Raw genomic sequence first — 23904 nt, forward strand, 5'->3', positions numbered from 1 at the left:
GATACAAGTTGTTTGCGATCAACAATTTGTCGTCTTTGCTTATATCTCAGTAAAAATATGTCAGAGCTCAGATTTTTGTTCCTGTAGGTCATATGAAAGTTCCCATGATGTCAGTGAGCTTTTTCTATAAAAGCCTAAGATAGTGACCCTTCGGAGCAGCAGTGTGAATATGATGTGATGGTTTTGCTGTTTTGGTTTGGTTTCTTTTCCTGTAGGTGAAGACGAGGATGAATTTGAGAATTTCATGCTCCCCCTCACAGTTTCATTTGAAAGTGTGACTCAGATATTCAGCAGTAGTTTTGAACAAGAAGAAGCAAAGGTAGGTTCATTTCAATTATGGGGAAAGAAATTATTGATGGGAAGAACTAATAGCAAGGCAAGCATTTAGCAACAAGCTTGTCATCTCTTCTGTCTGTCTCTCTGTATATGCCGGTATACTTATAGATGTATACAGGTATAAATATACATATATAATTAGGCACATAGACAGTAGAGATACAAAGGCTGCAAATGACTGTCCTAAATAAACTTTGTACAAAGATTTTACAAAGGCCTTGGGATTTTTCAGGGCTTTGCAGATCGAGTGACCCCACTTGATCCCCATTTATAATCAAAGGGACAAATTTGTCTTCAGTGATAGCTTATCTCTTTCATATGTAATATTCCCCTTTGCCATGCAAGCATCCTGTTTGTGTACATTAACATATTTATTTGGGGGTATGAGGAGACATGTTGTAGCACACTTGATAAAACACTGCTGCTTTAAAGTATTTTTTCAAACAAGAATTTATTATATAAATCAAGACTTTATTAAATGTCTGGGCATATATGTATAAATAGGAACTGGTCTTGAAGTATTGCACCCTTAAACTGAACAAAGTGATTAGGATAACTGATAGCTAAATAAGGTTTTTATGTGCCTGTGGGAGCCATATTAGGATTGATTTGACAAGTCAGTTCAGCTGTGGCAACAGTCATAATATCTAACACAACATTATGTTTTATTAGTAAAATCCTTAAGTGTAGCAAGCTGTTTGTGTCAAAACAACTGTATATTTTTAGGGAAGAAAAAGACTTGCTAGATGCAAGCTGCATCATTAGGAATGATAATATATTAGAGCGCTGTTGCATTAAAGAGATCCCCTTCTCCCGTCACGGAATAAATAGTTAACAATGCACACCGGAGCGCTCGCTTCAGCCACGCAGGGTGATTATGAAGAAACCCTAACAGTAATTTTTAAGTTGCTGTTTTAAAATACGACGGAAACTTAAATACTGCATCGTCATATTTTACCCACTTCCTTTCATAAGAAAATAAACAGATATGCTAGAAATATTTAGTAAATAATTTGTCTGCAGTACATCACTGACATTACCCGAAGATGCACGGTTCAAAATAATCACTTGAATTAAGCTAATATTTTTTTTAAAAACAGTATTTCAGGTTATTTCAACAATTACTTAATTCTAGTTTCCTCTGTTGTTGTTGTTGCTTTCTGTATTTAATTTTAATAACTTTTCATTTCTTAAATATGTAGTTCATCTGTCTTGGATTAACCTCTTATATCTTCAAGTTATAAATCCTAAAAATCAAAACAGAGGTCATTTGATAGCATTACTCTTTCTGTAGGAAACTGTATTTATCTCATGTGAGGATTGAGTTTATTAAAATAATTTTGCCGTTGTCCTGTCTGGTTTGCTTGAAACCATCTTAGCAGAGAAATTTTAATGGAGTGCCAGTGATATATTCCTAAACTAGCAAGTTCTTAACGACCCTGGAAAGTGACTGCTTGATTACACTTTAACGGTATTTGCAAATAAAATCACAAGTAATTAAGGGGAAATCTCCAGGCTTTTGAGCAAGTTTGATGCATGATAACTGCCTGATTCAGCTTCATCTAGAGTAATGCTGTGTAGACAAGAGCTACTGAGATCAATAGCAACATAATGATAGTGGCAGAATTAAGTGAGTAACCTGAGAACTGTGTCTTCAAAATGCATGCAGCTGCCACAAGCCAGGGCCACACAGTGCACTCCGTGCTTCCGTCCTAAATGTTCATCAAAAGACGCCCTGCAGGAAAATGGAGTTAGATGCTCTTTATTGCTGATCGTGTCTCTTGCCACATTTATCAGGGAAATTGGATTAGCAGTTGGCAGCTGCAGGTAGACAAGGTTCTGCAGTGATTAAATATGCAGCTTGGCTGCATTTGTTGTGACAGACCTTTAGTAAATTCTACTGTAAGCACCATCTGTCTAATTTGTATAAAGAAAACTTGGTGCTTTAAGCTACTGATAAAGAACTAAATCTGTTGCTTTATCATAAACAAAACTTTTGCTCTAAATTCTCTTAAACGTAATTTATTAGGTTAAAGCTATTTTTCTATCACGATGAATAAATAATACATGCAAAAGTGCTTTCAGGTACTTCATTTTGCAAGTACTGAAAACAAAAACAGTTCAGTTCTTCAATAAAATGCTTAGTATTCCGATCCACAGGGAGATGACACTGTTAAAATATCACTATGAAAATGGTCCAGGACTGCCAAATTCATTTAATTTGTGGTTTTTACTAGGACTTTCTAACTGGCTAGGGATTTTTAGGTTTTTTAGTATTTCTGAAATACACCATTGAAAAACAGTCACAACAAGGGAGCTCGCTCTTTTTAAAATACATTTGTAATCATTAAATCTGCATACAAAACATATGTTTAGATTTTTTTTCCAGGGAGATGAAATATAATTGAAGATGGCTTAAGTAATTACGTGCTTTGCTTTCCTTTTTTTTCTTTGTCTTGTGGGTTTTTTTCTTCTTTTCTGCTTCCTTCTTCACATATTTATATTAATAGGAGAAATGTCCAGTATTAAAACAGTGGCTAATTTTCTCCTAAGAATTTCAAGGTTTCTCATGACAATCCGGTTCTGTAATCTATCGACTGGGTAGCCGGAATCTCAGTAGTACTTTGTTAATAGTTGTGACATCATCAGATTTGCTAGAAACACATGAAAAAAAAAAAAGGATCTGAGGAAAAAGCAGTTAAATAGCAACATGCTATCTTTAGCTGGTTTGTAGAAACTCCATGCTGTTAAATTATTTAAAATCCTTGATTTTCAGCTTGCACACATTAAAAGTTTTCACACTAAGTGCCAAATGTTGCAAACAGCACTTTAACAGAATGATTTTGCTTTGATCCCTGTAGCAGTTCCTGAATAATTTATCACAGGTTATTGCCTTAATTCTGGAGAGGGATAGAGCAATAAAGGCAGATGAAAACACTCCAGTTGAAACACCTTGGGGCCTGCTCATTCCTCTGACACGGCTCTTTTGTTGGAACTATTTAGAGGTTATTAAGACGTGTCTCCAGAATTAAGAGTATGCTGTAAGGATGAAGACAGCCATCTTAATTCTAAAGACAAAGCGCAATGACCCTTCACCTTTTTTTTCCTTTGTTGTTATTATATAGTAGAATTATGAGGGTAATATTATAGCTGCACCCAGTAGTGCCACTATACTTAAGGGTCTGTCAGACTTTCCATTACAAGGCCCGGTTTGGGGGTGGGTGGCGTGAGTAGTCTCGTCTGTTTTAAATTGCGTTAGTCAGACGCTTGGCACGTGTTGGCAAGTCGGAGGGGGTTTTCTGTGAATATTTAAATCCTCGGCTCCTTTCCTTGCAACGAATCCCTTGAAAAATCTTCTTCGGGACTTTGAAACAAAATACTTGAATTTGGTTTAAAAATTGCTTGGTTTTCATTAATCTTCAGTAAACGTATCGCTGACATTCAGGGAAGAATATTTGGAAACCGAAATTTCAAGAGAATTGTTTCGTTAGCAAGAAGGGCGATGTATAAACCCACCTACTACTGGCATGCTCCTCTTGCTGGGTTCCTTGTATTTGCTGCTCTTCGCTCCTCAGCTCACTCGTCGTGCAGTTGCTGGTGGTGTTATTAACTGTCACTTTGCCCCAGAAATGGCTGGTGTTCGGTCGCGAATGAAGCGGTGGCTTCGTGTATTCTTCAGAGGACTCTGTTAAGTTTGCAAAGCATGTCGAATCCCACAGCGTGCCAGACAACAGTAGATGTATAAGTGTATAACGTTGTTTGTCATTAATAGGTTTTATGCACCTACGTTATTTTGAAAATTCATAATGGGCTCCAGCTAGACTGTTTGGGGATTTGGGGGATTTGGAGGGAGGTTCTTGCTAAATGTGACTTAAGCAGGCGTGGAATCTGGGGTGATTTTTGCTTCTGGTAGAGTTTAAAGGTGTTTTTACCAGCGACTTAAATGGATCAGGATTTGTCTCAGGATTCTGTAGGCTGTTCCGTAGGCTGTTCAGATGTTGCCAACTTTCGGCAGTGTGATGTCATAAAGTTGAGTTCCGATGGCTAATATCTAAACCAGAGTTTACTGGGATTTTACGGGACAAGAATATTATGGTGCCTTGTAAATTGAGGTGATTTATTAAGAATAGTGTGGTTAATGGTATGGGCTTTTTAATGAAAATACCTGAATTTAAAGACTAGAAAACCAAGAAATGTAGTTTATGCAGTAGTAGTTCTCCTTCCTTTAGAATTCAAAGTCAAATGATGTCTGAAATTCCCTGGTGTTTGTGTAGGTTCCCAGAAATCTGGGACCATAGTTTGAAGAAAGTTGCACATCTACTTTTATTAATAGTTTTTTAAAGTCTCACAACCGAACTGTTCCTTAAATATATTTGCAAAAGAACGTTTTCTTACAACCAGTTTTTTTTGTAAAGACAGAAAAAGCATGTTAGAGGAATATGGGTTTGGCTGGTTGTCTTTTTCTAATCCATGTTCTAGAGACCACCGTGAGATGGTGAGCTCTTTCTCTCCGAGCGCATCCTCAAACAAAGGCAAATTCTTGTCTTGCCAGGGGCTGTCGCTCCCCTTCTTCCCCGCTCCAGCCTTTCCTTTGTGCAGTCTTGCTTGTCTCCTTTTTTTGTGGCTAGAATGGGCAAAGGAACCACAATCAATCTGGAAGATTTCCACTTCCCTGTAAATATAGTCGCACCTGTGTATCCCTTCGGAAAGAAGGACAAAGTGTTGCTGCCGAGTTCTTTTAATTCTGTACAGTTCAGTCACCACGTGTGCTAAACAGTTATTTTCTGCGTGGACAAAACAGCACGCAAAGTATGAAAATACAGATGAATATAAAGTTAGAATTTTATATTGCATCTTCTCGGTATTGAACACTTCCTCTCTAGTGATTTCAGAGTCCCATTAAAGTTAATGAGAGTTGAGACCTCTCAGCATCTTGCAAGTTCAGGCCGTTTCAGTGCACAACAGAAAGGAAATGCAAATATTAAAATACTCCTAGCAACCTCACCAGTGTTTTGTAGAGAACTCAATTTATCCTTGGATGAATCTATGTGCGTGCCATCCAAGTCAGTTGGACTAATGGCTCTGTATATGAAAAGTAGAAATTAGCCCTTGTGTAAGATTACATTTAGCAGTTTAACAAGGCATCAGCCATAATTTGCTCTTTATGTGATCAGTTAAAATTAATATGTGAATCTTACCTTTTGTATTTCTCAGCACTATAAATATTACAGTGTTAGCACCAAGTGGTACATTGTTGAAAACTCTGCTTTTAGAGAGAGAACTCCTTGCTGGTTTTTTTTTTGTCATGTTTCTGTGATTATTTTTTTACCAGACTCTGCAGTATTGTGGTCTTTTATTATGGGGGGGGGGGGGGGGGGGGGGGGAATTACAAATCCCACCTGCAGCACATGGATAAAATTTATTAAAACTACTTAATTATCAAAAAATAATATTTACATTGAAGTAAATTGAAAACTTTGTTTATATTGTTAAAATATTTTTCATTCACTAGTGTTTCTTATTGATGCCTATTAATTACCCTGAAAACATCCCTTTAGTAGAGGCTAATTATCTATGCATAAAACATTGTCTGCATTTGTGCTGGAAGGATTCTGAAGCCACACTTCAGTCATTAAAGGAAAAAAAAAATCATCTCGGAACTAATGTTGATACAGATAGAGATTTGCATGGTCCTCTGTAAACAAAAAAAGTCGCTTGCTGAAGAAACCTGACTTGGAAAATTACTTTAAAAAAACAAAACCAAACCAAAAGATATGTTAAAATAACAGTACAATGAGAATCTCAGTGCAACCTTAATTGTAGCTTGTTATGAGTATCAGTTAGTCTTACACCTCATTCAAAATATTACAAGCTTAAATTAACATTTTATTGTTATTGTTAATTTAAATATATAAATACAGGAAGCACTTTTAAACTTCAATACACAGTATTGCTATATTTTGTTTTAATTTGCGTTATTCATTAGGATAGCATATCGAATAATCAAAAGCATTTCCTAAGCATTTTGCTAGTGTTACCACTATAAAACCTGTGCAAATCTTTTTTGTTAAAAGAATCTTTGTGTTTTCTATCCCCCCCCAAAAAAAAAAAAGATTTGAGCGAGACATTTAAACTAATGAATCAAAATCAGATATGCGGTCATTATTGGCTGATTATTACTCCATCTGCTCTGTGCTAACGTGAAAATCAATTACTGTGTCTCTTTCCCACTGACAGCGTATGTTGATCGGGCTGGCAAGGGATCTTCGAGGGATTGCCTTTGCACTGAACACAAAGACCAGCTACACCATGCTGTTTGACTGGATGTATCCTTATTACACGATGACAATACCAGCTCTGTGCACAGAGGGATACCAGGCCCCTTGCATTAGTTTAATAGTATGGCACAGTGGGGAAGAGGAAACAAAGCTAAATGAACTAATGTGTAATCAGCTAAAATTACAGCACAATGGCAACCATGCAGTTAACTGGGAAGGACCACAGAGAGGTCACTTTTTTGTTGTGTCACACTACTAATCTAGAAAACATACCCAAGTGGGTTTCTTCCCTTCATAAATCCGTAATGTTTTTCATAAAAAAAAAAAAAAAGCTGTGTCTTTAACTCCAAACACAATGTACCTACATTTGGTTTAACATCAAAAGTGCTTAAAAAATACTATACAAGTGCTATCTGGGGAGATTTCTCTCTCTGGTATGAATCATGTCTTTAATTTAGTCAGTTACTTTCTATTTATGTCAACTCTATTAATATCGCAACACCTGCAGTCGTCTTGATCCAGAGAAAATGGACATCTGAAAACAAAATCAAAATCTTTAGATTGTAGCTTTCTTCAGTAAGTAATGATAATGGAACTCTATTTGCTTTAAATATTGTGTACATTTCTATGCTATCAAATACAGTAATACTCATGGGTATTTTCTTAATGCTATAGAGAAATGGTTTGTATTTTTAGAAATACAGTAGCTATAATTCTCCAGGTACACAGTCATATTGGTAACAAACCACTGAAACACATAGTGAGGTAACTATGAAAATATTTGTTTTATAATTTAGATCTCACAAAGCAATGGAAGTTAATTATGTAGTTGTTTATTTTATGGACAGAAAAAATAACATTCAGGTACAATTACATGCTTTACTAGAAATCAAGCTTTTATTTTTATTTTAAGTAAATAATGAAACCCAACTGTTCACTACTAATCTTCCTGGTTAAGAGAGAGGAATGCATCGATATAGAATTGCAACTAGGAAATTAGCCTTTAAGGACTGAAAGGCTGTACAGCAGAGCCTGGTACGATCTGATCGCCGTCCTGTGTGGTGGGTAGCAGGATCCTGAGGACCATTCGCATGAGCCCTGTTTAAGTCCTGCACAAGCCTGCAGTGATTCTGTCGATGTGCAGGCTCAGCTTGCAGAAAGTAAGTCCAAAACGTAAAGCAGCGTAGTCTTTATTTCTCTTAAAATCAGTGGAAAGCATCCCTTAATTTCAGTTTTAGAGGACTGGAGAGGAAAAAAAACAAACACACACCACCGTCCTACTGAAGCCAGACTGTGAATTAGCATCTCATTTTCTAGTGGGCACCATTGGGTCCATTTAACTTCATTAGTACTGTTTGTGCTGGTGTTACCCTAAAACTTAATAATAAAATCAGGAAGATGTGTAAAAGCAGATCAGTGCTGCTTCCATTTCAAATTCTTTTTACTTTGTTTTTCCTGGTACAGCATGAGCATCATGCTCTGCTCCTGTGCAGAACTGCAGATCTCCGGTTGGAGGAGGAGGGGGTAACAAGAGACTTACCTCCTCTCCGGTTGAATGAAATGGATTCATCCATGGAGGTGGTTTTTTATACAAGAATCCAGAGTGTGTAATCCTCAGGACCCTTTCCTGAAGATTTTTTTTTTTAATTAATTTATTCTTTCCAGTTTAGGAACTAAGTTTATTTCAAATAAATCAAAACAGCCTCCAACTTTTGGATTTCATTAGTCTGTATTAACAATAAAAATAGATTGAAATGTAGCTTTGCGTGGAATTCAAAACTCAGGCCTTCTCAGGTTTTTTTTTCCCCCTGCGTAGGTTCAAAATTTTTTTTCCTCCTCACCTTTGGCTATAAAGGGTAAGTGCGTGCTTCTGTTCCGTGGATTTCACCTCATTTGGCTGAGTCCAGCTTCATCCAGGTATTGATCCAAAGCATTATTGCGGAATAAGGTGCTATTATAACAACTCTTATTTACTGTATCTAAAAACAGAAAGGTAAATGGGAGGAGAAGGGAGGGTCAGATGCCAATTTTATCATACAAAGTTTTAAGTATCCTTTGATTAACATATTTCTTTTGTAGTTTCAAATCTATCATCAGAAAATTGTTTTAATAGCAAAGAAAAGCTACTTTTCAAACAGATGTTATTCTGTTATGTTTGAAGTCCTAGTATTTCAATACTGAAAATGGCAAATACAGAACAGTAGCCAAAATAAATCTGATTTACTTGCATTTGTTCAATAAATAAACAATACAGAGAGGCATAAAGGGATAAAAGGCTAAGCTTTTAATATGCCGTAAGAGGATGTTGATTCTGTATTGAAGACTATCGGAAATAGTCACTTGTAAATCCCTGGTAGAAGAATGTGTCGATAAACTTCTCAAGTGATTGCAGGAAATATTTTGGGTCTAAGCCCCCTCCTAACAAAACAAATTACAGTCGGTAATCTCTCACCTGAGAGATGCTTCTCTTTTTTTCTGATCGCTATGTTTAGGATTTAAGTTTTGTCCAGTAGATGGCAAAACCGAGCAGAAATAATTTCTTTTAAGTCCTTTCGGTCCGGGGAGGGGAGGGGACGGGGGGAGGCACGGGGGACACCGTTGTATCTTGTATTTTACCATTCTGATGGGAGTTATTAGGATCGTGGTTTGGAGGTGAATCGTCAGGTATGCTGAAGCTGCGCTAGATTGCCAGATAGGGCTGTTTTGTAGCAGGCTTGCTTATACTAATTGAGTTTCTCCAGCAAATCAGGCTCCTTGGAAAAAGGCCAAAGGCTTTTCATAATTGTATTGACAAGAAAATGAATATGATAAATGATGTTCATTCAGCCGAGACAAGATTTATAGTTTTCCTCTGGCAAGGGATGAAGAGAAAATACTTATAATAATAGTAAAATTTGTTTTAAAGTTGTATTAGGTGATCTCTCGAAAGACTTCATTAAAATATTTCCAAATATTTTAAGCAGCTTCAGGTGTTAAGTATAGCATCTTCCCGAAGTATCCGGTAATGAAAGATGAAGAAAAACATCACACAAACAAACAAAACAAAACAAAAAACCCCAAACCCTGGATATGAAAGTCATTTATTCTTCCTGAAATATTGATATGTCAAGCTGTCAATGACGATTCCAGTACCACAGCTTTGGAAAGTTTATTTGCCTTTTGTATTCGTAACGTGTGGTCTCTGTAATTTGTGGGTCAGTCCTGAACATGCAGGTGTGGCCTGAAAAAACCCATATACCAATTTGGGTAGAATCAAACCCTGTTTTTCTTAAAGTTCTGTACTATTTCATTCTGCTATTTACTTCAGGACCGCCTGGATAAGATGTTGAATGTTTAATCTGTTCTCTTCCATCCTAATATCAGACTGTAGTCTAAGGTCCTTGGTCTCGCAGTCAGATACGTCCGTGGAGATTCAGGTGTGAGTTGAGGGTAATATCCACTTTTTTGTTACTTTCATTTAGTGTTTCTTACAGTTAGGTGGTAACCCATAGGCGATTTTTCCTGTGTTCCTCCCAGCTGATTCTCAGTATTTAATGACTTCTGTTGTCTGTAAAAGAAGGTGGTTGCAATAAGAAAATGGGTTGCAAGAATTAAATTATTAGGTTGCTCAGAGTTGCAGTCAGTTAGATAGCACACGATGTAGATGCGTGAGTGCATGAAATTGGCTGCCTGTATAAAACTATCTGTGTATAGGTACGTAGGCACTAAGTTTATAGACAAGTGATCTGCCTTTGAGATGTTTTATCTAGCGGTCATTTAAAAGTTCCAGTTGACCTAGATATTCAGATGCTGCCTCAGATGTGGATCACCAGAACAAGCAAAACAATCTTGTCGCGAAACTGCCATGTTACATATTTATCCAAATTCGTATCGTATTTCTTAACAAAATAAAACCATGTGCAGCAATAAGATGGCTTGTTCAAATTGATTCTGTTGTTCAAATTGATTCTGTTTCGGAAGAACTAAATTTTTAAGTTTCTGTGTTTTAAGGATTCAGGATTATAGGTACAAACCTGAAAGAGCCCAACAAAGAGCTGTAGGGATTGAAGTTTCCTAATCACAAAAGAAGAGGAGAACACATTTTCTTGTGAAACAAGGCTACCTGATCGGTAATCTGTGATAGCTGTTATTGCCAGTTGCATTGATTCAAACCTCAGTATCATTTTTTGCAGTTTGCATTCCTTTGAGCTCGAACCGACTGGTCAGGTTAAGTTCATGACTTAGCCAGATTCCTTGAAGCTTGTGATTAAAAACACTTAAAAATAATATTCTCTTTAAAACCAATTTATTCCACTTTATTGGATTTATTAAAAACATAATAAATTGCTGAAGCCTTTCTGTTGACCCTAGCTTTTATAAAATTTGAGTATAGTCTCCAGTCTTTCCTTGTCAGCGAATGCAGACTCGATGCTGAAGTTTTTGAATTAGGGTAGCTAATCATCTTGGCTATACTGCTGACTTACGTTTTGGTTGTAGAGTTTAGCTGTCAAGTTACTCTCTTCACCATGAAATCTGAAAAGGAAATAATTGTTTTCTACCCTGCAAAAATTCCTCAGCGGGGCTTTGCAGCTTTGCACCATCTCCCTTTGTGTACCTGAGGCTACTAGGAAGGCTGAGGAAGAGGCATGACTTAGGAGAATTAATAGCACAGCTCAGTTCTGGACCTTACACGGCATCTGCGGCAAAAATTGTGAAGTATATTGACCATCCTCTGCTGAGAGTGAGCTGGATTGGAAGTCCACCTCAGAGAAAATGGAACTGGCACTGGTGAATTTTTAAAGGTGTGAGGTGGCATGGATCATCTCTGCCCTTTCAGGACATTGTAGGCAAGTAGGATTTGAATTTAAATCCCAGTTTATTACTGGATAACTCTCTATGGTATGTTTAACTTTAGTTTGTCTGATTTAAAATGTAAAGAACCTCATAAAGGAGAGAGAAACAAGGTCTAAGAGTGTATTTCACATGTCAGCCTCTTCTGCTGTATATAGTTTACGCCTGCAGTGCCTCGAGCAGCTGGCAGCAGACATGCCCGAGTCTTGAGATGCCCCAGCCAGCCAGCAGTAGCCAGAACGCCTTCCATCTGTCTACGCGGCGCTGTCATTCATCAGCACTGCTCTCTCTGACGGCTTTGGCCTCCACCAGAAGAGCTATAGCGAACTGAGACATGACTGTGTCTACACAGCCTAGAAGTGTGTAAACCTTTACGTATTTCAGACTTTTATTTCAGTATCCCATGCTGAGTGCTGTATTCTGCTTTGTAAGATGCACGGTAGTTATCTTTATTGTCTGAATAGGCAACAGCGTTTTCCTAAGAATAGCCACTATTTCTCATGTGGTTAAATAAAGCAGAATTATATGACGTGAAACAAAGTTAAAAATGAAAAATAAGTTTATTATTAAACAAAACCATTGACTAGATTAGCCGGATCATGTTTTAATAGCAAATTGAATAGTTAAAATCTTTTGCTTCAATATTAAAAAAACCTGTTTAATTCTTTGCAGGTCAAGCTGTGCTACCTCATTTCCATTTACCAATCTGCATTCTTATCCAAATAAACTCTTTTTTTTTTTCAGCATGTTGAGAAAACTAGGGATCGGCTTTGTATCAAATCATTGCATGAAATATTTTGATACAGTCAGTAAGTTTTCTTTAAGTTACGTTGCAGAGTCTACTAAACTTATTCTTTTCTGTATTGCGCTCCTTTAAATCCTGCTTTAAAAGAGCAGGTATCTCTTGGGTGCTGATGAGCAAACCGCTCTCCTCAAGGAGTTCTTAGAGATCGAACTTTGCTGGTCTCCCCCACGCAGTTTGGCTGAATTCTCTTCTTGAACACTCTGAAAACAACTTCATTCAATGAGATTGTTCCCAACCATTTATATAGCAAATAGATGAGGTGGCACTGAAATCTGGGGCCCAGAATTTGCTAATATGTAAATTTCTGGTGTTTTTAAATTAAAATGCCATTTGTGACTTACGCCATTCATTAAAAATCCAAGCTCATTTTATATATGTACTTACAGGTTAGCTTCCCGTATACAAACTGTTTTCCTTTTCCTTCGTTACAGCTGTGGTATATTAACTGTTTCCCGCTTAACCATTAATGTTTCCAAAGGATTCAGTCTTCTAAGCAGAGATGTGCTTAAATGCGTAGGTTCTGGCAGTCCCTCTGTCAGAATGAGCTGCCAAGGTCTACGTCTGGCCCACCCATCTAACGGGGCGGTACAGTTTTAGGGGAAGGTGTTCTGCAAGGTGTAATTTTGTCAGTGTACTCTTTAACTCAGTTTGATGAAGATACCCTGCCTACATCTCTGTTCTGCAAAGAGCTATCGAGCTGTGGTACCGTGAACCTGCATGTACAACCCCTATCTTGAAGCTGATGGCAGAATTCATGCAAAACAGGTGAGAAGCACGTGAAAATTAGATAAGTGACCGGTACTGCGATGCTACGCGTTCTCTGTTCCAGCTTTCTGTGTTTTGCTTGTCCTCGTGATGTCTGGCTTTGACTTCAAGACTGCTACTTTCATATTTTGGAACAAAATTGGCAAGCGGAGCTCAGCTTTCAGTGGCATTGTGGTGTTTTACCAAAATGGTAGATGTTACAAAATCAGCTGGTAAGAATTAATTACAGGAATATAGGTAAGAGACTACTGTGGTTTTATATTCAGTGTTAGTGGAATTGTATGCTTGAACCAGGGCTAAGGACTGACTCTACAAGTAAATATGGGAAAATTGTCAAGATTTGCTGCAGGCTGAATTTTTGCCTTAAGCCAAGCTGCATACATATGTGCCTGTAAATCCACAACTCCCTTTACAGTTTCTTTTGCAACGCAACTCTTCCAGCCAAAAAATCTAATCCAGCCAGGCATCTAATACAGCAATATTTATAATCAGCATGTAGGTAAGTTCTCCCACATCTAAAATCTTCTCTCTGGGCTAACCAAAAAGGCCTCAGAATGATTCTGGGAGGTTATTTCAATACTTGACATTGCAGGTGATAGAATGAAATTCCTGTTTTGCCACAAGTAACAGAACAATTTATTTTGGGAAATTATCATTACACTTAGAAATATATAGTGTACTGCCCAAAGGAAAAAAGAGATTTTTAAATGAAAAGTAGATAGTTAAAGTCTCTGTTCTGGGTATCTTTGTGACCGAAGTAATTAAGAGTTTTCAGCAAAGAAATATGTGTTCTCATCATTTCTCATTTTGCCTTGCAAATCAAACTTACAAGGAAAAAAGTATATTTGAAATTTGAAAAACAAATACTTTGTTTAATCTAGTGACAGGAAATTGATGCCTTGACATTCCAGCCTGGCTCCCAGTCAGACGTGGGCGCGTATGGTCTGCACCTCGTCCCTGCACGGCTACGCAGACCTTAGGGCTGAGTTCCCGGTTTCTCGGGCGTGTTGACTCGCTTGCCGTGACTCCCTCTTTGGCTTGTGTAGGCTAATTATGTCTTTTATCCCCATAGTAGTATAATAAATTGCTGGAAAAGTTTACCCTGTCCTTATTGATGATGCAACGCACAAGCAGCGTACTCTAATAGCGCCGCAACTTATTTCAAGGAGGAGATTGTTAAAGCATGAACACAGAGCTCTAATAACGGTAAACAAAAGCAAAGAGGAACTGGAACAATAAATCTTATGCAAAAGACAGCTCTTCAAGCTACTTTCCATATTCATGTTACTCTTCTACCTATTGGTATTCAGAAAATCTGTCTTGTTCCCTTTAGAAAACATCATCTGGGATGGGTTTTTTTTCACGAGTTGTGTACTGCATTAGCTTTTACAGCTTGGAATGCGTTATACAATATACTGTGACATGGTTAAAATATGTTACAGAGTATCAGATTGTGCATTATGCCACTCTGATATTGAGACGACTTGCTGGTTTTGGGGGTTTTTTGCCTCTGCCAGCCATTATAATTTTGAGCATATGGAATACACAAATGTTTTATACAAGGCAAGTTTTATTCATTTATAAACACCCAGATTTCCTCCAGAGTTTGCAGCAAAGGACCCTGCAAACAGGGACTCAGGCAACAAAAAAAAATTGGACTTGCGGCAAAGCGAGCTCCCTACTGCTGTCTCGGTGGTAAGGGTGATACGAGGAATCCACGCTTGATCAAAAGTGGACGGCTACCAAATAGATCAGCCGGGGCATACTCTGGGTTGCATCACTCAGTGATGACTCCTTTCCCTTTCAGGCCAAATAAACACTGAGGGTAAGTTTTGGTAAAGTTACTTAGGAGGTTAAGACCGATATTTGAATTTAGCTTTTAGGCCTGAACTAGGAGTTAGGCTTCTTTATCACAAAGACAAATTGGAAAGATCCAACAGGGACTTGGGCAAGGGCTCTGTTGCGTTTCCAGGTTGGGAACAAAGTGGTTCTCGTTGGCTTTGGTAACACCTGCGCATCAGGGAAGGCAACAGGGTGTGATCTTCTCCAGGTCTGAATGTTCATAAAAAGCGTGTGTTACAGTTGACGCTCAGAGAACCGGCTTGTGATTGCCACAGATGTTATGTAGCAGAATAACCTGTGGGGCTTAGTTTATTTTCGAAAGCGATACGGATGCAGAAGCAGGGTCAAAGTTAGCCTAACAGCTTGGATTATGGAACCTTTGCAGCATTCTTCTGAACTGCAGATGGGCACAAAATGTTCGTCGGTCACCGAAAGCTGTGTTATGTATTGTCTGGCCTCCTTTTCGGGTTAAAATTGTTTTGTCTTTTGTCATAGGATTGTTTCTTTGGCAACATAGGGAGATAGCTAGAGTGCATATCATTGGACTGAAAGCTAGAATTAGTTTATCAAATTAAAAAAATTGTACTTTGTAATCAGCAAGTGTTTCTTTTGTTTTAGGAATGAATCCATTGCAGTTTTCTGCTTTGATGACCATCTGAATTTTTTTGCTGTTATTTTTTTAGATCACAACGTTTAAATTTTGATGTATCATCTCCAAATGGAATTCTTCTCTTCAGAGAAGCTAGTAAAATGATTTGTACGTATGGTAGGTATTCATTAATGTTTCCTCTGCAGTGTAATTCTTTGCCTGTCCTGTGATATAAAAATCCTGCTAGTTCAGATTGCTGAACACTGATGGGTTTGTGGAATGTGTAGCGGGACCGTAACGTGCTCCAGCCAGTACCGTCCCCTTGTAAAGTGCCGAGCTGACGTGGGAGCCCTTTGGAGCGCGTTTCCTTTCCTCGGTCAGGGTTCATTCGTGTCGCGTTGTTGCCTGTGTCGCTTTTTTAACTCCAGTGCCTGTCTTCTTGCAACTGTAAATGTGTTTCAGTGAAGATACAAATACTCGTGAGGTGTTGGATCCAGGCTGCTGATTGATAGGTGTGGGTTGATTTTATGTATTCAAATTATATTCCAGCAGTTCCAAAACATAATAGAACCATAACAGCTTTACCCTAGAGCGCTGTTAAAAGTGTTTATAATAAGTTGCTCCATTTTACTACTCCCACTCATGCACGCAACTGCAACAGGTCTTTGACACCAGCAGTTTATATTACGCTCCAACTAACTTTGTAGCTTACAGTTTTGCTTTCTAAATATTTTGAAAGGAATGTTACCAAGTTTTTGTAGAGCAACCTCATTTGTATTTTGCGTAAACAGGAAGAGCCATAAATGTCCTGTTTCTTTTAAAGAAAGATAATTGGTGCATCGGGTTTGCTTTTACTGCATTCAGGTTGCTTTTTGGGTCTGGAAACTGTGTGTTAGATGGCTGCCTGTATAAAAAAACTTCAAATGTAATTTTGCAATCTGTAGGGCACGGAAACAGTATATGCAGAATGCATACAGCATTTACTTATGACAGGAAAAAATTACACCCAAGTAACTCTCCTTGCAAAATCATTTTTCTATTTCTTACCATGTAGTAAGCTAGCACATTTTTTCAGCTATGTTCTTAAATAAATTTTTTAGAACAATTAAGTAAAATAAAAATAAGGTTTTCCATGTATGAAAAGATAAAAGGTAAACTTTTAGATTTTACTACTCAGTTTCTGTTAGCTGTTGTACTTAATTGCTGTAAGCTTTCTTTTGATGATTTAAAAAAAAAAAAAAAAAAGTGTGGTCATGATGATGCTTCAACTCTACTTGTCTGATGGTACCTGATCCCATTGAAGTTATATTTTCCTTTTTATTTATTTTTTTTTATTTCCATCAGTCTTTATTCATCCACTTGTGAAAAACATACCATATTGTTGGGCATCCATTCATCTCGGTTGTTGGCGTCAAGTTTCTAAACTTGCTGAGTAAACCACACTAGTTGGTTTCAACCTGCTTCTTTCCTAATTCCTGCCTAAAAAAACACTCTGTAAAGAAACCTTTTGCTTTCAATTGCAGCTTTTATGGTGTGTGAGTAAAGTTCATAAAATCCTCAGCCCTAAAGTATTGGTAGCTCTTCTACATAAGGACCAGACAACATTTCCTGGCTCATGCTAGAATTTAATTATGCAATGTAAAAGGAAGTTTCAGGACAGTGCAGATTTAAGATTTAAAACTAAGCCGTGGAGCCAGAGAGCCCATGTCCAAACACGTGTTACCCTCTTTGTTAAATTCTGTGGAAGATACTTAGGGATGTTTGGCATCTATCTGGAGATGTGTGCCGTAGAAAGAAGTGACATGACCATAAGAGCTTTCTCTCACGCTTCTCTTTCTTGTCTTGCATAACTGTTTTCCTATGTAAGGATGATATTTTAGTGAACACAGGTTTAAGAGGAGAACTGTCCTTAACGTCCTCCAAAAGGAAAATTTAAAATCACCTATCAACTAGAAGTGGAGGAAAGACTGAGAGGTGAGAGAAAGCCTCCACTCAATATATGGTTTGTTTGGATTTTTTCTGTTTTGCTTTTAAAACACAGTCATATTACCATCATGTCTGAAAGGATCCCATCAGTGATCTTTCCACTACTTAGGTGTGACATTTAGAGGAATTGTTCATCTTTTCTTTTCTGTGTGTGATTACCAGTATTTATTCTGGGACTGGACTCGCTGCAAAGTCCACATGAAAGACCTCCCAGTGCAGTCGGCTGAACTGGCCACTGGGAGCAGAGATTTCAGGTAATCCAGCTGGCTCTGCGCTGGCACAGATGGGTGGCGCTGGCCTGGCCATCGCCGTGGCTCAGCTGTGGGCGCTCTATTAAATAAACATCCAAGGTTAGTGCTGTTTCAGACTGCTACAGCTATTTCTGAAGTGGTCACTGGCTTACAGTCTGGGAAGGTTTTACTGCCCACTATAAGCATTTTGAGATACTGCAATTAATCAGCTTTGAATAATTGCTGTTAACATTTTTAGCTTTTATCGCTAATTACTAGTTTATGAGATTTCCATTCCGGTGTACAGAAAGATATAACTCTTCTGGAAATGTGTTGTAAGGATTCATTACTTTAGTTATGTATGATCTTTTGAACATACAAATCCCTATAAAAATATTGATATTAAGAGATTTTGCATTAATTTCAAATGCCTGCCTGAAAATCGTAATACTTCATAATTGTGCTTTTAAGGAAAACTTTAATCCATAATATTCTATGACTTCTTTTTAAGTGTATTTGTCTTTTAAGCATATGTAATCTTGGCAGACGTCTGGGGAAAAATAAACAAGTAAAGCAAGTAATGATCATAAAATTCACTTTGGTGTTCTTGAGCAATGTTTCCAGCCCCACATTCTGAAAAATTGTGTGATTCAGTTAAAAGAATGAATACGTATATGCCTTCTAATCCTTGCGTTCAGTTTTCCAGTTTTCCGTTGTACCATTACTGCAAGTAACTTAAAATTCTGAAAATAGTTGAGATTCAGCCATAAAAATCATGCTGAATATGAGAAGCATTAGAGAAAAAAAGAGGAGACATGCAGTAAATGTCAAGAGTTGACAACAGACGGTGTGTGCTCATTCATCTTACCAAGTCAGCCAAACCTCTTGTATGTGCCTCCAGCTTCTGGTGAGCTCCTCAAAGCTGATCACAAAGACACTTGAAACTCAAGATAGATTTGACTGAAATCTATACTGTAATAATTGCCTTTTTAAACTTGAGAGAAACACAAAGTGTTGACGTGAGACGGGGGGGGGGAAATAGAAGCAACCATCTCTTTCTTTCAGCACACTGTCCTTGTGGGAAGATCCTTCCTTTCAGGCTCAGTTTCAGTTAATCCATTGACCGGGTGGATTGCCATGAACTCTGCCGAGTATCCTCTCATCCCTGAGAAGTTCTTCCTTCCATCGCCAGGGGACATGGCTGTGTTTCCTCCTCTTGGCAATCCCTGTCTGAACACCAAGCTTCCAGCTCTCACCTCTCCTCGCTGTGCCCTTGACAGTGAGAGTTTCCTTCCCGTAGCTCAGCAGCTCTCCGGGGAAAGACTTGGTCCCTCTCCTGCAGACAGTGTAGCATGGTTGCTCCTCTTTCTTAGAAGAATATAACATACAATACATGAAAATGTGGCTTAATCGTATTGTACTTCCATTGGTAAGTGAAATTTAAATTTGTTTTAGAACAGGACTTTTCCTTCTTCTCTCTCACATTTAATGATGTACAGAAAATGCTAGTAAAAGTATTCTTTTCAGAAATTTCACCTGCACCAAAGTAAACGTGCAAATTTCCAGTTATGACTTAGGTCCACTGGGAGTCTTCTTGCTATATAAACCTATAGGTATGTAAAAACGTGATCTGAAATATGTCTCTGTCCCATCAACACTTTGACAAGGAATTAGTAACTGAAGCGAGATGCCATCGGGTGATTCTTCTCACCAGCGTCAGCGCACAGTGCGCTGGTCATCATTGCCATAATGTTGATTTTTCCCAAGTCTGGCCTACACGGATCGAAGCAGTTTTGGGTAACACATGGACACTTTGCAAATATGGCCTTTTTCAGGTGATGAAAACCATCTACAATTTATATGTGGATTTGTTTTGTGTAAACCCAGTACTGTTGTTTACATGGGGAGAACTTTGAAAGAAACGTTTGGTAACCCAGCTGGTCGCTTTCATTCTGTCTGCAGTTTTGCCAAAGTTTGTGATGTCCGTTTATGTCCGAATGGTACCTCCGTTTACTCTCTATACGTACTGCCAGATCTGTGCTTGGGCTAAAAATAAAAGGGGGAAGAAAAGGGTAGAGCTGCGTTTCTGGGCTGTGAATGTACGTGAACGTTTGTGAGTATGGATGCTGAAATCTCTTTAATTCTAGACTAAAGCATATACGCTTTTTCTCCTCTAGACTGATTTCATATGTTTGAGTGCAAAGCAGAAAAAAATGCAAAATGCCTATTTTTAAGATATGCCAAGCATCTTCAGTTGTCAGTGAATAAAATATAAAATGTGAATTGTTTGTAGTTTTGAAAAGTAGCACCTCAGCGAGTGTTTAATTCTGCTTAACAGATCCAGCTTCGCGATTAGGGTACTACTACTGTGTTGTGTCCTGTCCTGCTCATTTATCACTGATGCAGTGCTAAAGACAATTGTAAGATGTCTTTACAAATGCTATATGTTCAAAAGACGTAAAGCCTGGCGTAGGATGCAAAAAGCACTTAGTCAATTATCCTTGTTAGGACTCTGCAGCTGCTTGGCAAGGGGTGTTGTGTCTTGTCCATTATTGCTAGAGCCAGTCTGACTGAGTGATAGAGTGATTTAAAATAAACAACCGAGAGGAGAAAATTGAAAGGACTTGGAATAGTGTAGTCCGCCATTCTTCATCCCCAATATATTTCACTTTTAATTCTGGATGCACAAGTCTCCTTACTACGTGTTTTTGAACTCCCGGTTGTGTAGGAATGATGTTTCGGTGCATCTTGGGACCGTCTCTTTTTTGTTTTGTGGTTTCTTTACATTTTAGTAAACCTCTTCCCTTTCATTATAGGAGACTGACATAAAAATAATATTTTCAATATGCTGTTTTTATTTATCTACATTCTGTCATGATATACTTTGATGTAAGTTTTTAATTTTGCTTCAGCTTTCAGCTGTTGTAGCAGTTACTGCTCAAGGTCAGCGATGAGGTTAGCCACAGTAGCACAAAACAATTTCCTGTTCTCACAGCCCAGGTAGCATTTGGATGTGGATTAAATTTTACCACATTTTCCAGTAGCCAGACACAATTATTTCTAATGAGCTTTAAATTGCTTCTAGAACATGTATTTCAAAACTTAGTGCGGTAATCCATTCAGTGCCAGCAACTTCATAAGATAACAGTTCTTCTTCAAAATTTTGGTTCAAGTGATTCTTGCTGTGGAACAGGTATTTTTAATCAGCAGCTTAGCTTAAAAGTGGAGTGTTGGCGGGTCTCGGTTGCCATTGGTCTGCTCTCCTCTCTTTTGCAGTAGCGGTTCCAGAATATATTGCTCTTCATTACCGACTCAGATTTCATAATCGGTTTCTTTTGGCAAATTTATCGTGGCGCTAGGCGTGCTCCTTGGGCTGATTTGAGAGGTTTTATGCATGTTTTGTTGTTGCGGAAGCTTTAAAAAATTAGTTTGTGAAGCTTGCTCTCGCCTTTATGATTCCTATTTTCCTTTTGTTTTCTATACATGGCCAGTTCTTTATACTGCCCTAGCGTTCTGAATGCCTGGAAAGCATACGTTCAAACCCATCTTTATGGGGCAGCGGTGAATAATAAAAATAGGAAAGGGGAAGAGGCAAACCCCACTTTTTCTCTATAAACGTGATAAATTTTCACAACCTTTGTTTAATCTCACCAAAGTCTTTTTTTATCTTCATCTAATTCACACATGTTACAAGATGATTTAGTTGTATTATTATACATAGCGCTTATTGGACTGAATTCTAGAACAAGCCCTGCATAAATGAAACTCAGCCATAAGGAAATCATTTTTATATTATGGCTTCTACTGTAAAAGCAATTAAGGAGGAGAACCGAAAGGGAAGCTGCCTGTCCTGACATGCTCCCGCATCTAGGAGGGAGTGAGGGAATGAGCTGTGCAAAGAGCTCTGGTGCATATTGCCTCGGGGATTCTGAGGCACGGTGATGTTATCTTCGGTCAGAGCATCCCAGTTTGGTTTCTTGCCGGCTTCGTATTCCCCTTCTGCATACACGCTTTTTTTTTTTTTTCCTTCCAGCTCCTTTGTTTATGTACTAAGTAGTCTTTCGGTAATGAAATGCTTGAATGCAGCCAGATTCAAGCCCTTATTTCCTATCTAGCAGTTTCACCCGATACCTTCAACAATCCTTTTCTTATTCCTGTCAGAATTTTGTATCACCTCTGAGGCTCAGAGAGTTTAGAATTTTTGTGAGTGACGTTGCTGTCAAATGCAGGGCAAAAAGTCATGTTAAAGGAAATTATTGAGAATTTTGAAAGTCCGTATATTTTAAGATCGTGTGATACAATTTCTCCCACGTTAAGAAGAAGTGGGGGCAAGTTGGATTTTTTTTCATTTGATTTTTAACTCAGTAGTGACACTGAAACTTCACTGATTGGTCTCTACATAGTTTTTATTTTGACAGGAGCTATGAATTTCAAACACAATTTTTAAATTCAGCATGTCAAAGGTCACTTTTTTGTTGATTTAATTTTTTTAAATTGTTTCTTTTAACAATAGGAGTTTATAAAATTGTATTTTGGTTCTCCACTACAGGGATTATAAATGTAAGCATATCCTCAGTAGCTGAGGAGTTGTTCTTGACCTGATTCCAAGTACCTCAGTAAATTAGTTTATGTTCAGTAGTATCCATGGTGTGTAAAAATATTCCCCTGAAGCTCTTGCTAAATGTTACAAGTAGATCATTCTTTTTTTATCTAGTCGGGCATAGCACCGTACTTCATATTTTTTGCAATAACTAATGCTAAAACACTAGTCTTTGTTCTAGCACTGCGTCCCTTGAATCATAGGCGGATGGCTCGGGGCATTGGCAACAGGCACCGCGTGGTCTTTCACCTCCGCTGCTAATTTGAAATCAGCTCTTCCCACTCTTAGGCCCTTTTAAGATGAGTCCATGAACGCAGAACAGTTCTCTGTGGACTCTGCCCACTTGCAAAAAGCAGCTTTTCATCTTGCTCCGGACCCGGATTCTTCTGTCTTTTCATTCCAAGGGGTAGGCACCGAATTCTCCTCTGCCGTGCCTGCCCAGCGTGAGGCAGTGCGAGGGAGCGGGGCTTCCTCCTTCCCATGCTGAACGCTTTGTGCTGGTTAACGGATGTAAAGTTCTAATTGTAGGGTGATTTTTTTGTGAAGTAATAAAAATGATAGAAGAGCAGCAGTCGTGGACACCTCCTAGAATTCATGTTCCTAGGGTTTTTCAGCTTCTTTCCTCATCATCCGTTTTTTCCACCGACTTCCAATTAATTTCCATATTAAGTACATAATTGCCTTGTTGACAACTACTAAGCTCTTTCCATCTGTTGTTGCGTATTATACCGAGTACTTCAAGAACCTGGGGTTATACAATGTCACGCTTGGACAGCTCAGCTATAAACTCAAGGCTGTTTTACTTTCTTGGATCCAGAACTTTGTCTTTGCTTATGTCTGAAGCCAATATATATTTGTTTTATTAACGTAGAGATTTTTAGCAGAGAATTTAATAGTGGAGAAGACCAGATAAGGTTCGTTTCCAGCACACTTACCTTTCTGTCTTGGTTTTGCCCTGAGAATTGTACGCTGTTGGCATAGTGGCTTTCGAAAATAGCGTGCGCCTTCCCACTTTATCTCACAGACAGAATTTTATATTTCATTTTCTTTTTTTTTTTTCCCACAGAATTTGAAATGCAGCAATCTTCTCAGTAACTAGACTGGGTCTTGTCAAAAAGATTAATGCTAATTAAGATGACCTGGCTGGGATGTCTTAAATGAGGCACTGTAGGAAGCTCAAGGAGTTTACTAAGAAATTACATTTACATAAAATTAATGTTAAGTATTACAATAAATGAATATCCAGGTACACTAGAAGACATTCTTCTTTTTCTGCTCTATTTTACTTTTCAATGGGTTCTTTTGGATACTGGTCATTTTTAGTAAAGCAGCGATTTAACACCATTTGGAGTGAACTTCTGTGCAGTAGCAGTGACTGGAATTGTACCCTCTTCCCCAGTTACGCTGTCTTCATGACTACAGCCTTTGCTCATATGAGCAGTTACAGTATCAAAACCATTCTGTATTTTCATTCTTAATTTTTTTTTATTAGAAGGACTTGATTTTAATTATACATGACCATCTTTCCTTGCTGAATGTTTGATTCTTCTCCTACCACACCATTCCTGCTTTTTACAGACCTCAGTTACTACTTCTAAGCAATCCCTGATCGTACTCACAGTCTGTCTTCGTAAAGCTACTTT

At 38.1% G+C, this 23904-nt stretch overlaps 1 protein-coding gene across 5 annotated transcripts in view; it reads left to right on the top strand.

The window, feature by feature from the left end:
- The window catches only part of RANBP17 (RAN binding protein 17), a 159435-nt gene that overhangs the window by 100706 nt on the left and 34825 nt on the right, over positions 1-23904 (top strand). For all 5 annotated transcript variants that reach the window (XM_054842044.1, XM_054842046.1, XM_054842047.1 and 2 more), the window contains 4 exons: positions 216-319; positions 6574-6662; positions 12907-13014; positions 15540-15622. In XM_054842044.1, coding sequence (XP_054698019.1) covers positions 216-319; positions 6574-6662; positions 12907-13014; positions 15540-15622 — 384 coding nt within the window. The remainder of the gene's footprint in view (positions 1-215; positions 320-6573; positions 6663-12906; positions 13015-15539; positions 15623-23904) is intronic.

Source organism: Grus americana, chromosome 14 (assembly GCF_028858705.1).
Source record: "Grus americana isolate bGruAme1 chromosome 14, bGruAme1.mat, whole genome shotgun sequence".
Classification (NCBI taxonomy): domain Eukaryota; kingdom Metazoa; phylum Chordata; class Aves; order Gruiformes; family Gruidae; genus Grus; species Grus americana.